We start from the raw sequence: 18,335 nt of genomic DNA, 5'->3' as shown, positions 1-18,335 counted from the left end.
GTCCAGTGTCCAGTGTCCAGTGTCCAGTGTCCAGTGTCCAGTGTCCAGTGTCAAGTGTCCATGTGTCCAGTGTCCAGTGTGCATGTGTCCAGTGTCCAGTGTCCAGGGGTATATATTTAAATAAAAATGTTTTTTTTCTCAAATAAAATTTGGGTTTTTGTCGAAATACCCGGGAAAATAAATTTTAAGAAAAAAATATTGTTTAAAGCAGGAATTTTCCAATACAACCTTCTTTCTTAAATCACGGGCAGCCGTGGTACATTTGAATTCCAGATCCGGGACAACCTTTCCGGTCCCAGTTTGTTCTGCACGGCACGGATATTGGGTTAATAAAGAAGACAATCAACAGGACTAGCCGGTGCAACAAGGTTGACGCGGTCAGACTTTATGCTTCCTATATGTTGAATTAACTCTTTTACAAAAGGGGCAGAGGTGCGTGAAATCCTTCTTAAATCCTGGCCAAAAAGTGGGTAAAGGGAGTATTTATTTTAAATTATTCCTATGAATATTACCTTTACTTTCAGTACATTTCATTCTTGGAAAAAAAACTTAAAAGGATACATCTTTATTTTTGATGCTAATTCTTTCTTACTGATGTTTAAAAACAAGAAACTCTATACCGTTGTTTGGTTGGTGTTAAACATATAAGTTTGAGGTGTATGAAAAATAATGCTCTCTTTCCATTTCCGGAAAACTGAAACCTTTTTTTGTAATAATGTATTTCATATTTATGACTTAGCAAACATACTTAAACCATCCCATTTCCTTCAATAGATAAATAGAACAACACATAAAAATTTTACACAGAAAGCCTAAAAACCAACCCGATAAAACATGATAGTCAAACAAACAAAACAACTCATAAAGCCTAAAAGCCTACCGGATTAAAAATCTGAGAAAACTTAAGAACCAAACCAACCAAACAGCTCAGAAAACCTTAAAGCCAACTCAAACAAGAATAGTTAAGAGACAAAACAACCAAACAACTTAGAAAGTATCTGTGTCAAACCTGAGCCAACCTGACCAAACAACCAAAAAAGCTTAAAATCCAACCTGACCAAACAACACAGAAAGGCTATTAGCCAACCTGACCAAACAACCCACAAATCTTGTAATCCAACCTGACCAAACAGAAAGCTTAGAGCCAACCTGGCAAAACAACAAAGAGAGCCTAACAAAATACCGCATAGGAAGCTTAAGAGACGACCACAACAACAATTGCAAGAGACAAAAACCCAACCAAATCGAATTCCAACGTTCTCAATTAAACTCAATACACATTCAACTCTCTCCCAGGTAGCAGGGTACATTGCACTTATGATGACAGTAAAAAACATCTCAGACAGAGAGACGAACTACCACGTGAACCAGACCCAAAGACTAACAGATAAAAAATGGGGAAAATTGGAACATGCATGCAGGCAATATGAGCAACATTAAAGACAGAAGTGTAGCTTAGCATGAAAAGCAGAAAGACAGATTAGCATATAGGGCTTTCTCAGCATGAACGCAGGAAAACAACTCGACATGAAAGGCAAAAACACAGCTATCATGAAAGACATAAAGACAGCTATGCATGAAAGGCAGAAAGGCAGATATGCATGAAAGACAGAAAGACAACTCTATAAGAAAAACAGGAAGACAGCTCAGCTAATCAAGAAAGGCAGAAAGATATGTTAGCAAGAAAGACAAAAAAAATATAAAGTCAGGAAGGGTAGTTAAATTTTTGATGTAGGACGACAGGAAGAAAGGCCTGGATATATCTATATATGAGAATGTATGGGGTAGGTACAGGATCAATATAACTGACAAGTATAAGGGGAGAGCTAATTACATCTAAACAAATATAGAACCTTCCTTTTGTTTTCATACAAGAGATGGGGGGATTAAGCAATATATTGAGAAGAAAAAGAAAACTTGGTCAAAAGAGAAAAAAACATGGAAAACTATTTTTAACACTATTATTTTGGTTCGCAGTGTTATGAAGTTTTTCTCTTCATCGTACTGTCTTATTTCAATGGCCACTTCTAGATAAAATAAGCTTTGTAACAAAGTAGAAGTCAAAATATATGTAAAGTTAATTTCATTTATATTTTCATTTCAATTGAAAATAAAAATTTTGGAAATATCCTAATTTCTTTGGAGAAAATCCGGGAACCTATAAAAATTTTATAGCACATGTGCTATATATAATGTATGTGCTATGTACATCTAATTGAAAATTATAGCACACGTGCTATAATGTACAGCTAATTTAACTTAATAGCACAATGATTACTTTATAGCACGTTCATTATGAAATTCTGGATGAAGTGAGTTATTATGATAAAGTAAACAATAGTTTCATAAGATATTATAATTTCTATTTAGTTCTTAGGATTCATTTCATATTGATGCAGATCCGCATCTTGTATCCGCTTTGGATAAAATGGATCCAGATCCGGACCAAAACCTAATCCGGATCCAGGTCCTGACCACTTATTCAAGATTTACTGTTTTTTTTTTATCAAATCAAAAATGTTAAAAACTTTTCGTGAATTTTTTGCACAAAATTAGTGAACCATTCAGAGACTTGGCAGTTTTTATCTCCTTTTAGTCTTCTGTTTTGTTTTTGTTAATATTTTTACGCTCGAATCCGGATCCATGCAAGTCTAACGGATCCTAAGCAAACATTTGCCGCCCCAAAATCTAAATCAGTTAAGGATTCGCATTTCTTTATCATTTATCATGAATACAATACATACTGGAGAACCTAGCATTCATGTATCATTCACAATATTTTCTATTGTTAAAAGAAGATACAGGGTGATCCACATCATTTTGGATCGTAAATGGCTCTAAATTAGGAATAAAAAAATTTGGAAGAATGAAGATATTCTCCTATAAGGCCAAAGTAAAAATTAGCTTGCAGAAAAGGTTTTCGAGTATTTGTGCGTAATTTGGCGTTGAAGATTATCCAATATGATAAGGGACGTTCTGTACTTACGATAACATTTTTTTATACCATTTAACTAGGGAAAAACAATAAGGTTCTTATAAAGAATTGTATCAATAAATAATTGAAGCTTCGGCTCCGAAGCATGAAAAAAAAAATTGAAAGAAACCAAGTAAAAAGAGTTGCAAGGTGTATAATTAAGTTCATACGGTTGGCTAGGTAGAAAACCGGCACAATTTATTATAAGCAAAATAAATGTCACTTTCTTCTGACAGCAACAGTTATACATGTACAGCTGTACAGCTTAATATAGACGGCCAAACAGATCGTTATTCGGAAATTTAGCGTTAAGATTGTTATGTTGAAATCGTTAATTTAATATTAAGCTATCTTAAAATTGTTAACATAACATTAAGCTATCATAAACTTAACATAAAGCTATCTTAAGATATCGTAAACTTAACATAAAGCTATATTAAGATCGTTAATTTAATATTAAGCTATCTTACGATTGAGAATTTTAAATCAAGTTACCATTAGCGTTAATTTAAAAGTGAGATATGTTGAATTCGTTTATTCAATTACTTCGTGATCGTTAAATAAGTAATGGATTACCTTGAGATCGTTAACTACAACGTTAAATAAGTAATGGATTACCTTGAGATCGTTAATTACATCGTTAATTAAGTAATGTATTACCTTGAGATCGTTAACTACATGCTGAAACAGTCCTCCAAGTGCAGCACACTCCCTAAAATAAAAAAAATAAAAAAATTTCTTTTTTAAATTGAAGCAACACTTTTTTAATTCAAAACTAAAAAATATACAATAAAATATCAAAAACAAGAACTGAAAAAAATATCCAAAAATCTGTTTAATGAAAAAACTGTAAAATATTTCTTAAAATTAGGAAACCAGTTCTCCAAAAACTGTATTTAATTAAACGTAGAGAAGTATTAAGGAAGAAGGGGGGGGGTAGAGGGGAAGAATAAAATTACTAGATGAAAACGAATTTAAGAAGATTAAGAGGGGAAGTTTTTAAGGGAATTACAAAATCCTCGAATTAAAGGAAAATAATTTGAATTGTTGACAGATTCGATCCCCCCACTCTCCATCCTGTAAACAAGGGTGCATAAAACCAATCTATATTCAACATTTTAGAATCTGAATCTAAACGAAATCTTGTTCAAATATCAAATCAAGGATTTTTTTTAGAACTTAAATATCTAAAGAGAGAGAAAAGCCACCGCAGTTTAAAAATTGTTAATTTTTTGAAAACTGAATCGGAAAGCGAAATAAAAATATCAAAAAACCCAAAAAAAGAGTAAAAAAAATAATTAATTCACTGATAATATTTTACATAAACTTTTTGAATTATGACCTAAATAAAATCTAACAACAAAGATTTTGATAACTTAAAAATATAAACACATGAATAATTGTGTAAATATTATAAAGATATGAAATTTTCCTGAATAATCATCAATTCTTTTTAATCATTTTAATTTGGTGCCGATGTGAGTTCCAAATCATAAAAAAATCAGGACACATATACATTTTTAAATATTTTGGTTTTGCACACAGGTAGGAAAATATTTATACCCTGTGATTGGGACTAAATAAAATTATTAAAAACTCGACACGATAATAAATTCAGATGAAAATAATAATAATAATAATAATAAATTTAATCCTAATGATAATAGATTGATCAGAAAGGGAACGGGATTACTTAATAAACTTTGCACCTTTGTGGAAATACCCTTGTTCTGCTATCATGAAATTGATAATCTTAAATTGCGGTTTACGTGCGGACATATATGCATCAGAAACAAGCAGGGTATCGCATGACAAAATTTACTCTTATTAAAAAAGATATAAATTTCTAGGTTGAACTAGGAACCAATATATGGACGGAAAATTTTAAAATAAATCCATCGGAAATATCTGGAAGAGCTAAGAATAAAACAGATCAGAGATGAAAACTTTAGAATGAGATATCTTTAATCCCGATTACTAAATCTGAGCTTCCCCAGACACACTATTGATTTTATTCTTAAACCGTCTTTTGTTGGATAAAGTAGAGAAAAATCAAAAACCGGTTTTTCTAAATTAGAGAGTTCCTCCCATTTCTGTATATAATCTTAAATGGCGCGCAAAATTTCAAATTTACCGGATTCATATACGCCACTCTGATTGGTTGAATTTTATACACTTTTGAGAGACAAGTACAAGATTAGGTTAGTCTCGATATTAAGAAAAAGAGAGGATCAAGCATTAATTTCGATATCCATCATTCTAAAGTTTTCAGCTCAGAAGGGATAAAAAATGAAATTTCAAAAGTACAATTATTTCAGATTTGTGTAGTATATAAAAAAATTGCGTCTTTATAACTGAACTTTTTTTTAATTGTGACTTAACCAGAGACCGAATTTAAAGAATTAAAGCCGCGGCTCAAATATGGTTGGTTCCACTTAAAATAGTCTTTAATGTTTTAAGATTTAAGCTGGCACTCAATTAAAACCGGTTTTTGGCGGATTTGAGACGCCGCTTAGATTCATTAAATTCGGACACAGTTTTCTTTTCCATAAATCCTAAAAAACTGCCAATGATAAAAAAAGATATTGTTATGATCTAAAATAATTAAAATTATGGCACTTTAAGTCGAGAAATTATAAGTAAAAAAATCATATTCTTAGCTATTTTTTTTATAATGCGGTGAGCTCGAAGGGGGGGGGGTAGAAAGTATAGAACGAATTAAGAATACAGAGAAAGGGGTGAGAAAATACCCTCAGAGACCAGAGATGAGGGAATTAAGAGTTGAGTGAACGTTGACTGATTAGAACAAAACAAAAACAACAGTTTTTGAAAATAAATTATAGTAAATATATATAATAATATATCTAGCTAAAGTGCCCAGGCGTTGTCAGCGGAATTTTAAAACATTTTAAAAAGATTTTTGAAAAAAAAAACATTTTTGAATTCTTTTTAGAGTATTCACCCCTCGGGTATCCATCGGTTCCCTCAAAAAACTTCAGCCCATTCGGTCCGCCTGTTTGGCCAGCTATAGCTGACATATATACATGTATGTGAGCGAAGAGCTTTATTGTATAGATAATAATAAACCATAAATTAAAATGAAGGCCCAATTAGAGTTGTGTAAAATAGTTTTCTCATGTTAACAAATTAAATTCTTAATTAATGGGATGTGGTTTCGGATCGCTATTTATTGTTTGTTTTGCTCAAGTTCCAATATTTTATATTTTTAATCAGAATAATACGTTTTCAGTTGGTTTGATATCCATTCCACACCCTTGTCCTTTTTAACTAAGCCATCATCAATGCTTGATAAAAGATTCAAAATGTATTGCTTTGAACTTGAAGAAAGATTCAAAATGTATCGCTTTGAACTTGAAAAAAGATTCAAAATGTATCGCTTTGAAATTGAAAAAAGATTCAAAATGTATCGCTTTAAAATTGAAAAAAATATTCAAAATGTATCGCTTCAATTCGTTGACAGCATTCTTTAAATAAAGTTAGCAACTGTCGAAAAGTAAGAAATGATTAATATTGCGAAGAAAATAAAATTGTAAATTTTAATTTGATCAGAGCTGGGAACTTTTGAATGGTGGATTTCGGGATTAATGCTTGATCCGCTATTTTTCTTAATCTCAAGATTAAATAATGCTTGTTCTCACCTTGTTTCTTTCTATGAAACTGAAAACTATTAATCATGATATATTTGGAACAATCTTTTTTAATCTAAACAGGCCTTCAGGCATTATAAACTTCAAAATGTATTATTAATGAATTTTAGTGCAAAAGGTCTTTTTTTCGACACCCCTGGAGAGGAGAAAAAAGTTAGTTGTAACGGTTCAGATGATTTCACTGGATATGATAAGGGTGAAGACGGGGGGGGGGGGGGGGGGGGAGTCAGAGTTTATCTGGATATACTAACAAATTGTAGGGGGGAGAAAAGAGCCGGAAATAGAAAAAAATAAGAGTTGAAATATATTAAAAAAGTGACAAACTATGTTTTAAAGAGAAAATAAACAAGTAGGATAGAGCATAGAAGTGTAGAATAGGAAAAAAAACTTCAATTGGGTAAAAATAACAAAAAAACGGAATGCTATTAAAATCAAGCTGATCACAAAAGCAACAGGTTAGTAAAAAAAAAATTTCAAGCAATAATTTTGTTTTAAAAAATTTGTCAAACTAGACTCATTTTTTTAGTTAGTTAAAGGTTTATTCATGAAATAAAAGGCTTTCATACAACTCAGTCAGCTTGAAACTCAGAGCTTACAAAAATATTATTAAATTTTTAAGAATCAGCACATTTTTTAGAAATCCAATAATCAATATCTATTTTGAAATTTTTAGAAGAACAATTTTGGGATAATACCGTTTGATTTGAAAATAAATATTCGATTTTCAATTTAAATCTTTATTTGATATCGATTTTGTGTAAAATATAGAATTCTTCCCTTTTCAGTTTTTTTTTTTGGTAAAAAAACGGTCATTTTAGTGTGTACAGTGAACACTATGATTCTTGTAATCCTACAGGCTTTTCTAAACCTTCCCTCCTGCGGTTAGATTATTCCTATCACTCCCTTTCCCATCTCTCCTCTCTCCTATCACTCCCTTTCCCATCTCTCCTCTCTACTATCACTCCTTTTCCCATCTCTCCTATTTCCTATCACTCCTTTTCCCATCTCTCCCCTCTCCTATCACTACCTTTCACATCACTCCCTTTCCAATCTCTCCTCTTTTCTATCACTCCCTTTCCCATCTCTCCTCTTTCCTATCACTCCCTTTCCCATCTCTCTTCTTTCCTATCACTCCCTTTCCCATCTCTCCTTTTTCCTATCACTCCCTTTCCTATCACTCCCTTTCCTTTCACTCCCTTTCCCATCTCTCGGCTATCCTATTACTCCCTTTCCCATCTCTCCTCTTTCCTATCACTCCCTTTCCCATCTCTCTTCTTTCCTATCACTCCCTTTCCTATCACTCCCTTTCCCATCTCTCTTCTTTCCTATCACTCCCATTCCCATCTCTCCTCTTTCCTATCACTCCCTTTCCCATCTCTCCTCTTTCCCATCCCTCCCCTTCCCATTCTAACTATTTCCCGTCCCTTCCCATACCTTCCTTATATATTCCTTCCCATCCCTCCTCTTTCTTCGTTTATTCCTCAAACTCGTAAAACATTTATTGCCCTTTTTAAGCTCAACAAAAATGAATGTTTACTCTTAAACGTTTAAATATTTGTGAGATAAGAAGAAAATGAATCAAGCAGGTTGCAAACAGAAGAACGTGGTGTGATTTCGAGGATTTTAAGGTCAACAAAATTACAAAATAAAGAATTAAGTATAATCATTAACTATAAATATAAAACACAACAATATGAAAAAATAGTAAATAATAAGGGAAAACAAATATAAAATGGTTTGGTTTTCAATTTATATTCAATAACAACACAGTAGGAAAAATTATGCATTAGGAAGATAATCTTCCAGCGTTGAAATCTATATTAAATCAGCCGGAAATAACTGTAGCTAGGGGGGCGCGGTGTTTCATCAAAAGCTCACCACGTTTAAATCCCTGAAATACAGGTTTAGGGGGGCAAATGCGGCAGGAGGGGGGGGGGGGGGTCGGGTTGAAAAAACTGAAGAATGATAAAAATATTAAGAATTTTTATGGAAATCTGAAAATAATGTTAGGATAGAATAGAATCTCTTATCTATGAATATATATCTCTATTTTTATTTTATGTTTAAGAATATATCTCAATTAAAGAATAAATATTAAGAAAATATCCAAGTTTAAAAATAATGCATCTTGTTGTTATCATAAAGGATATGGATGACATAATTACAGTATCATAGAATAGTTAGATAAAAATAGGAAAGTTCTTAGACTAATTTTGAAAATATTTAATTTATTACTAACATTGATTAAGAAAAATTGTAAAAAGAACTGTAATAAAATTAAAGACAGAACCAAAAGAAAAATTGAAAAACAACGAAAAAAGGCAAAAGATGAGTTCAGAAAGATGTTAAAAACAAAAGAAAGAAAGAACAGAAGAATGATAATGAGGAAACTAATGAAAAAGAAACTGATGAAAAAGAAACTGATGAAAAAGAAACTGATAAAAAAGAAACTGATGAAAGAGAAACTGATGAAAAAGAAACTGATGAAAAAGAACCTGATGAAAAAGAAACTGATAAAAAAAAGAAACTGATGAAAGAGAAACTGATAAAAAAAGAAACTGATGAAAAAGAAACTGATAAAAAAAGAAACTGATGAAAAAGAAACTAATGAAAAAGAAACTGATGAAAAAGAAACTGATGAAAAAGAAACTAATGAAAAAGAAACTGATGAAAAAGAAACTGATGAAAAAGAAACTGATGAAAAAGAAACGGAAGAAAAAGAAACTGATGAAAAAGAAACTGATGAAATAGAAACTAATGAAAAAGAAACTGATGAAAAGGAAACTGATGAAAGAGAAACTGATGAAAAAGAAACTGATGAAAAAGAAACTGAAGAAAAAGAAACTGATGAAAAAGAAACTAATGAAAAAGAAACTGATGAAAAAGAAACTAATGAAAAAGAAACTGATAAAAAAAGAAACTGATGAAAAAGAAACTGATGAAAAAGAAACTGAAGAAAGAGAAATTGTGGCACAAATCAATGAAGCTTGTAATGATTAATCGGCTTGCGCACAAATTCGACAACAGCGCTTAATTATCATCACCTTGGTAGGCTAGGTGCAAGATACAAGATATTGAGTTCATCACTGCATTTCCAACCAAAAAAAATATTTTCAAATCAAAGAAAAAAACGTTTTTCAGTAAATATACTCGAGATAAATATTATTAAAACATTTTGTAAGCAAACCATCACCTTGGTAGGCTAGGTGCAAGATACAAGATATTGAGTTCATCACTGCATTAAGCACAGGGGAAGGAGGGGGGGGGGAGTAAGATTAAATTCCAGGTTTGGATATCAAAGCTGAAAACGAAATAATTTCCCGGAAAATTGCAAAATTACGATTAGAAACGCGACGGTTCTCTTTCTACCTGTCGATGGATTCAAACGCCTCCATTTTAAACTGGATTAATGAATTGATTTAATCATCAATTAATCCGTTGAAAGGGGTGCTCCAGTTCTCCATTATTTCCAGGCTTCCGGCTCCAGGAAATTAACATCTGAAAAAAAAGTTTTAGAATTTACCGATTAATTAATAGAACATTGCTATTTTTAATGTATATTAACTGTCATTCAAGTTCTTATATTAGAACTGAGTGATGAATAGTTGTTATGTATATTATACATGTACATATATGGGTATTCTATGAATTATAATTGGGAAGGGGAGGGAAGAAATCACGATGGGAAGCAAAAATTACTCCCGGGGGGTATAGGGAAAGGCTATATGTTTATGCGGGGTTAATGGGTATGGGGGGGATAAGGGTTAAGAAGGGGGAGAGGGGGCACAGCGGGGGTAGGGTGGAGTGGGTGCAGGTAGGGTTACAAGATGCGGGTTTAAGAATGACTTACATTTTTAGAATAGAAGTTTTAAGTTTAAACCCCTTGAGGTTTAGGGTGCAGGGAGATTTAAAGGTGAAGAACTAAAATAGAGAATTATGGCTAGGGAAAGGGGGGGGAGGGGCTAAAATTAAGTTTGCCCTGATTATTTATTAACTTTCAAAGGAAATATTATGTAAAGAGAAAATAGGGGAGACTAAGGAAACCGGGAGATGGGGAAAGAGGAAAGGGGAGGAAAGGAGAAAGCGAGAACAGAAGAAAGCTGGAGGGGGAGGGGGGCGATGAATGGACAAAGCATGAAAAAGAAGTAAATAAACAAGGCTTAGTGCGGAGAAATTGAAGAGAAAGTTAACAACTGAAAGTGCATGATTGCTATCACGTTTTCTACGGGAACAAAGTGAGGATTTTCTCCGGTAGTCTGGTTACACAGTAGTTCAGTATTCATAATGTTTTATCATTATGATGGGAGAAGAGCTGATGAGAGAAGAGTTGATGGGAGAAGAGTTGATGGGAGAAGAGTTGATGGGAGAAGAGTTGATGGGAGTAGAGTTTGAGAAAAGAGTTGATAGGAGAGAAGTTATTGGGAAAAGAGTTGATTGGAGAGAAGTTAATGGGAAAAGAGTTGATGGGAGAGAAGTTAATGGGAAAAGAGTTGATGGGAGATAAGTTTAGAATGGGAAAAGAGTTGATGGGAGAGAAGTTAATGGGAAAACAGTTAATGGGAAAAGAGTTGATAGACAAAGAGCTGATGGGAGATGAGTTGATGAGAGAGGATTTGATGTACAAAGAGTGGATAAGAGTGTAGCTTGGATAAATTAGCGACGAATTGGTAATTAGGATCGAGTGAGAAGGGGGTTGGGAAGGGGGTAAGGGCGGTTAAAACGGAAAGTATATCCTAGTATAAAAAGAGAAGGGAACTGTATGAAATATAACCTATGCAGTATTTGAGGTGAAACATTATACTTAGTATTAATCTGGTTAATAAAGAGAGTAAAATGTCCGTAGGATCTATTACAAAATTATGTTTTGATTATATGAAGCTTAATGAAGCAACTGGAAAAATGCAGATGTTTATTTTTCATCCACGCCTGAAAAATAAATATTGAAAATTCATGCTAAAACAACAAAATATGTTTATCAAGTGATAAACTGAAAGCAGGATGAAGATGGAAGAAGAGAGGGGGAAAAACTCTGTAAAAGTAAACCATACGAAAATTAGAAAAAAACAGATGAAAACCGAAGAAATGATTTTTAAATTATCTAAAAAAAAATTCCCCAAAAACTAAAAAACGGTCATTTTCCTAAAATTCACTATTTGAGAATGGGGTGGGAGATGTTTAAAGAAAATATATACCCTGAAAGCGAGAAAGTGCTTAAAGTGTGGAAAAGATTAAGGCACAGAAGATGAAGGAACAGGATAAGGGAGGGTGGCGGAAGGGGAAAGGAAAGTTAGAAAGGGGAAAGGGAGGAGGGGGGTGTGGATAGCTAAAATGTAATGGTCTAGAAAGAATCTGAGAAATCTAAGTTGATGGCATCTTGTAGTGCTGAGTCCAAGAGAGTAAAAAGGGGAACTTTTTAGATTTATGAGATTGGCGTGGATCGAAGGATGGGAGAACAAAAAAAAGGAACAGTCAACGTTTTTTGATGTCACCCTAAGAAAACAATATAACAGCTAGGCTATCAGAGCCTATCTTCTATTTTAACTTTTAGTTGATGCTCTATAAGCGTTTTCTCTTTGATAAAACAATAATAACATTTTTTGCGGATTTACAATTTTTTTCGTGAATTTTTTTAAATCTAAACAAACAAAAAAATTGGAGACAATTTTTGTAATTCTGATAATCTAGAAACTTTCCCTGAGGCCATGTGAGGTCCCATAAAAAATTTGGTTCCGATCGGTTTAGCCGTTTTGACGTTTATCGGTTACAAAACGACAGACAAGCAAAGTAAATATATACTTCGATTGTACACTTACAGCTTTATATCGTTTTCATTTAAATTCAGTTTTTGTTAATAAAACATTTTGATTATTAATTATACAGGAAAAGTTTTAACCCATATGTAAGTTGTGATAAGTACGAGTTAAAGTTTTCACAATAAACAAGTTCAGAAAAACTTTCGAAATAATGGATTCCTTAGGAATCAGGGACTGCTATTGAAAAGAAGAAGAAGTTACTGCATTCAAACAGACTTTAATCTTACATTTTACATTATTGAATTTTTCTCAATTCGGTCTCTATATTATTGAAAAGGGGCAAGATAAAGGGGGGTGGGGAGTGGAGTAAGGGGGGTTAGAAGGAAACTGGGAGGAAAGGGGGTAGGGGACTGCTAAGGAATATTAATGCTTACTATTCTTATTAAAGAGAGAAGAAAGGTAATATATGGTTGAGGTTTAATTAGGGGGACAGGGGGGAGGGAATATTATATGTGTTTGAGGTTAAATTGAGGGGACAAGAGGGGAGGGAATATGTGGTAGTAGGGTGGAGTATCACATGCTGACCACAATTCAAGCCCTTTCCGGTCAAATTCCCCATACAGAATTTCCCTTGATAGTTCAGGCGGCCTATTTGATAAAAAATTCAAACATTACCCCCCCCCCCCTTTCCTTTTTAATGCTCAGTTTGGGGTTTTTCAAACTATTAAGGGCATACTATATTTGATAAAATCAATGTGTCGTTAATCCGTCACTATCCAACCAAAAAAAATATTTTCAAATCAAAGAAAAAAACGTTTTTCAGTAAATATACTCGAGATAAATATTATTAAAACATTTTGTAAGCAAACCCTTGACAAACATTCATGTAAACACACATTCATAAAAGTAAACAATATCAAAAATGTTGACAAACATGGCCGATACCAATTCCCACACAAATACATTAAAATTCAAACTTCAAAGTCAAAGTAGCTCTTTAAAAAAAATATAACTGGGGTTTGATAGGAGTTTCATTTTCTCGAAAATGTTTTTTTTTTTAAATGTCGCTATAAAATCTTTGTGTTTCATGATTCAATTGGTGCAAGAATAGACCTTTCAGCTGAATAATCATTTCATGCAACCGTTTTATTTTTGTAACTACAACTAAATAATATATATGTACTTCCCCCCCACGTTCTTCCAATTAAAAAGCTAAAAAAAAAAAGTTTAAAAAATCTATTTGTTTATTTCATATTTAATACGTAACGTTATTTTCTTCAAAATAAATTTTATCCCAAAAAAAAACAAGTTAGAGGTGCAATGTTTTTTCCAAATGAAAAAAAATAATAATAAATAATAAATAAATAATAGAGAGTAAGTTAGAATAAAGTTCATTTTAAAAGGAGTGTTCGCGAAAATTAATAGGGAGAATAGCCTTACGGCGAAAAATAGGCGCTTTTGATCGCTTTTAATCTTACTTCTATCTGTTGCGTCTATCCGGAGAAAATTTCATGATCTGAGAGTTACTTTTGAAAACAATTATTCCTGTTCCGAGATTTTTGATAATTAATTTTCCAGGAATGTTCGAAAATCCAGCGCCAGCGAAATATTATTTAAAAAAACAAAATCAAAAATATTATGATTATATTATGAACTATATACGAATACGTTGAAATATAATCGATGACTATTGTTCGTAATATCTCAATAATTTGTTTAGGATCCGAGTTGAATGTTGCAACTTTCTGAATTTATATGGACGCTACGTTCTTAAGCATGAGTCGTTTTTAACAACTTTCTCCGGATAGACGCAACAGATAGAAGTAATATTAGTAGCGATCAAAAGCGCTTACTTTTCGCCGTAAGCCTATACCCCCTTTCATTTTTTGCGAACATTCCCTTTAAGGTCTGCATTATGCAATAGTGCAGAAGTGCAATCTGTTATTGATTGCACAAACTTGTAAAATCAAGCTTGAGCGTATAAATAAACACAATGTTTACGCAGAAATAAACACAATGGTCAACGGATGTACGGGATATTACGCAATAAATACTCATTTCAAGAAAAGGATTATTTTAAAATAGAAATATGCATTAAGAATCAAGTAAATTGTATTCACATAAAGAACAAAAATGACCAACAAGCCCAGATTTCCTATGAAGTAAAATGTTTAGCAATATCTTTAATAAAAAATTGGCGTTTTTTCATATTCCGATGAATAAGTGATAAGCATATGTTAAAACTGATTCGGATTGAATTGTAGAATATATAAATATAAATATACATACAGGGTGTCGCGATTCTTAGGATACTTAAATACATACAGATACAGGGTGTCCCAAATGTTAGAACATATAACTAAACACACATACACAGGGTGTATCTAACGTCAGAAAAATATAAGTTTTTTACTAATTGAAACCTTTTTTGAGCCAATAGCTGCGTGTTCTACGAGATACCCTGTGGAAGAGTCTGAGTGAAATTTGATATATCTGGCCCTAGCTTGAAGCTACGCCACATTTACAAGCTTACTTACAAGCCTGCAGATTCATAGAAGTAGACTTACATTTGTAGGCAAACACCAGGGGTAAATATATTTTCTTTCTATATCCAATTTTTCTCAGATAACAAATTTGTAAAATTTGTACAAATAAATGCAATTTTAAAAATCACAATTTTTGAAGAAACTCAGAAAGTACTAGAGAACTACTACTAGAGAAACATGCCGTGTATGTACATTGTACATAAATTTCATAAAGTCTTCTGCGTCAACATTTACGCACATCAACGCATGCGCCAAACCAAGCGAAATCTTTGATTGAGATTCGCATAAATAATTGCAAAGTCAGGAGCCCGTTAAATCTAGAGAAATCATGGCCTGTGCGCACGCACAATTTCTGGAATCGTGCTTAACTCACGAAATCAACCATTTTTCCTTTAAATTTAACCTTCCTGCAAATCTTGCATAAATATTGCAATTTTAGAAAAATAAAAATAACTGTCTTGTTTGCAGTGTTTGTGGAAAATAAAAACTTTTCTTTATAAAAATGGAGACAATCAAGCTTAAATAGTTTTAAGTGTTCTCCTGTCTGAGTTTGCATTGCGGTTGTGATGGATTAAATTGAGTTGCGGAGTTTTTGCACACTTTTTTGCAATCTCAGCAATCTGCAGGGATGAATATGTAAATCCGGGACAAAAACCTATTTTATGATTTGTAATCTTGATAAGCAGTTGAGGGGTTGAGAGGGTTAAAAGTTTAGAATGCCCTTCNTCATTCAGAGTAATCTTAGAATAACCAATGAACGTTTTATCAATGCAAATTGTATACAGCCGACAAAAATGCCCCCCCCCCAAAAAAAAAATTAATTAAAAACGTTAAAAAATTGTCGACTTTATTGACATTACACGTCTATGTTCAAGGAAAAACGAGTTGGCAAACTTGTGCAAAAATAATCCAATGTCTGCAAAAATAAATCAAAAATCTTGGAAAATGCTAGAAAATGAGCTAAATGGATTACACAGAAGCCTGCAGGAGCAGAGAACACATAAATAAAGAAATAAATGAAACCTGACAACAAAAAAATAAAAAATAATAAATAAAAAAATAGTACCGGATTAAAATAAGACACTGACAAAAATAAAAAGATGATTTAAGATAGAATAAGATCCTGAGATAAAAGTATAGATAGTGAAGTATAAAATTTAAAGATAATACAGGTACGAAAAAATGGAACCAGAATACAGTAAAAAAAATAGTTAAGATAAAAAATTAGAAGAACCTGATATGAAAGAAAAAGATAATTTCAGATGAAAATAAGAACCTCACAAAAGAAAAAAGAGAATTCAAGATACAAATAAGATCCTGAGATAAAAGAATAAAATTAGGAACCTAACAACAATTAAAGATAAAATTAAAGAAAAACATAAAACCTGAAAAGAATAAAAATGGAACCACCAATGCCATAGGCCAAACAGCTTCCTTCAAATCTGGTGCCGGCATGAATGAAAAGTTGTAAAAAACTAGATTAAAAACTGATCCATGTCTAGATTATATTTTATATAGATGTAAACGGTTACTGATATTCGAAGACAATTCGGGCAAATCATGGGATTTGAAAATAACTGGCCGGGGGGTTGAAGGTAGATATAAGCTATGTAAGGAAGGATTGTAAGTATTTTAACACCTTGTAACTAGAGATGTACACTGTACACCTTTTTTACGTTGAATGATTCTCCCTCTTTTAAAACCATGAACAAAATATTAAGAACTTATTTTTTTAACTTTCCGAAAACTAAATTATTGTCTTTGTATGCCATTTTGTCAAATAGGAACTTTTTAGGAAAATAATGAAAATAGAAGGATATCAGCGAGTTGGAAAGGAAATCAGTGAAATTTGAGGAAAATCAGTAAACTTCAAAGGAAAAAAGGAAAATTTGGTGGAAATTGGTGAAATTTGAAGAAAATAAGTGAACTTTAAAGGAAAAAAGGAAAATTTGGGGGAAATTGGTGAAATTTGAAGAAAATCAGTGAACTTTTAAGGAAAAAAGAAAAATTGGAGGAAAATCAGTGAAATTTGAGGGAAATCGGTGAAATTTGAGGGAAATCGGTGAATTTTGAATAAAATCAGTGAATTTTAAAGGAAAAAGAATATTTTTAGGGAAATCGATGAACTTCAAAATGAGAACACAAGTGAATGATTTTGAAATAATTCCAAAAATCTCAAAAAAGTTGTGAGCCTACAGTCTGAGAAATGAATACCCCGTAAAATTTCAAATATCTCTCTTGTCTAAGGGCTCTGTGGTATTAATCTAAAATCTGATGAACGGTAGAATAAAGTAATTTAGGCAATACTAGGAGTAAGCCCAGATCCAGAATAATAATAAGAGATAGGGCATACAGGGGCTTAATTCTCACAAGGGAGGGGGGTGTTAGAATGATTTGGCATAAAATATATTTTTGAAAGTTTGACATTTAAATTTAATTTCACGAAGGCTGATGTAAAATGTTTGTGTATAGGGTTGTAAACCTTCAGAAATTTTACCTCTCGTTCAAGAATTTCATTATTTTAAAACATGCATTACTCTTTACATCTATTATATTTGAGCAGCCATTTTTTTTTCTTTTTAGTAGTTTTCGGAGTTAGTTCTTAAACTTTAAGATTGTAAGGTAAGGTAAGGTAAGGTAAGGTAAGAGAAGGATCTGACCCCCCCCCCATTGGTCTTGGAGAGTCAAGACTTCCATCGGGGCTAACTCCACTGAGCTCCGGCATTGTATTTTTCGAGTATAATGTCATCAATTGTATTTAAGAAAAGTGAAAAACATACAAACAGAAAAAAGGAAAAAGAAAGGATAGAGAAATGTGAAAGTGAAATTACGGAGAATGCAGAGAAAGGAAAAAACAATGAAAGGAAGCTAATAAAGAAAGTGAAAAGAAAAAGGCAAAGCAAGGGAAAAGGGAAATAGGTGTTATAGAGGAAGTAAATGGAGAAGTATAGAAAGAACAAGGAAAGGAAGCGAAAGAAGGAAATAAAAAGGAGAGCAAAGAAAGGCAAAAACGACATAGAGGAAAGAGAAAGCTAAACACGACAAAAAGGAATGTGTAGGTTGAATGAGAGAAACTATATGGATAGGGTAATATAAGTAAGGGGGAAAGTAAGAAAAATGAAGCAAGATAAGTTAACAAGAAAGGAAAGACAAAAGGAAAGGAAAATAAAAGAGTAGGGAAGAAATCAAGGAAAGGAAAGCGCGAAAGGAAGAAAAAAGGAAATGAAAGGAGAGTTGAGAAAGGCAAAACGACAAAAAGGAAAGTAGAAGGAGAATAAGAGAACAGTAAGAGTATATGATTTTAAGAGAAAGAATGTTCATACCAAAATTGAAGCAATAAAAGAGAAAAAGTAAAGAAAAAAAAGGTTAGATAAGTTAACGAGAAAAGATCAAA

The 18,335-nt window shown here is 32.5% G+C and overlaps 1 protein-coding gene across 4 annotated transcripts in view; it reads right to left on the bottom strand.

Annotated features, from left to right (window-relative positions):
- LOC111700954 (mediator of RNA polymerase II transcription subunit 12) overlaps window positions 1-18,335 on the bottom strand; it is a 63,775-nt gene that overhangs the window by 38,627 nt on the left and 6,813 nt on the right. For all 4 annotated transcript variants that reach the window (XM_023472041.1, XM_023472039.1, XM_023472040.1 and 1 more), the window contains exons 2-3: window positions 10,012-10,140; window positions 3,635-3,686 (exon numbers count right to left, since the gene is read on the bottom strand). In XM_023472041.1, the coding sequence (XP_023327809.1) occupies window positions 3,635-3,686; window positions 10,012-10,037 (78 nt within the window). In that variant the 5' untranslated portion in view covers window positions 10,038-10,140. The remainder of the gene's footprint in view (window positions 1-3,634; window positions 3,687-10,011; window positions 10,141-18,335) is intronic.

The sequence above is a fragment of the Eurytemora carolleeae genome, unplaced genomic scaffold (genome assembly GCF_000591075.1).
Source record: "Eurytemora carolleeae unplaced genomic scaffold, Eaff_2.0 scaffold292, whole genome shotgun sequence".
NCBI lineage: Eukaryota > Metazoa > Arthropoda > Copepoda > Calanoida > Temoridae > Eurytemora > Eurytemora carolleeae.
This window is presented reverse-complemented; position numbering and strand designations above follow the sequence as displayed.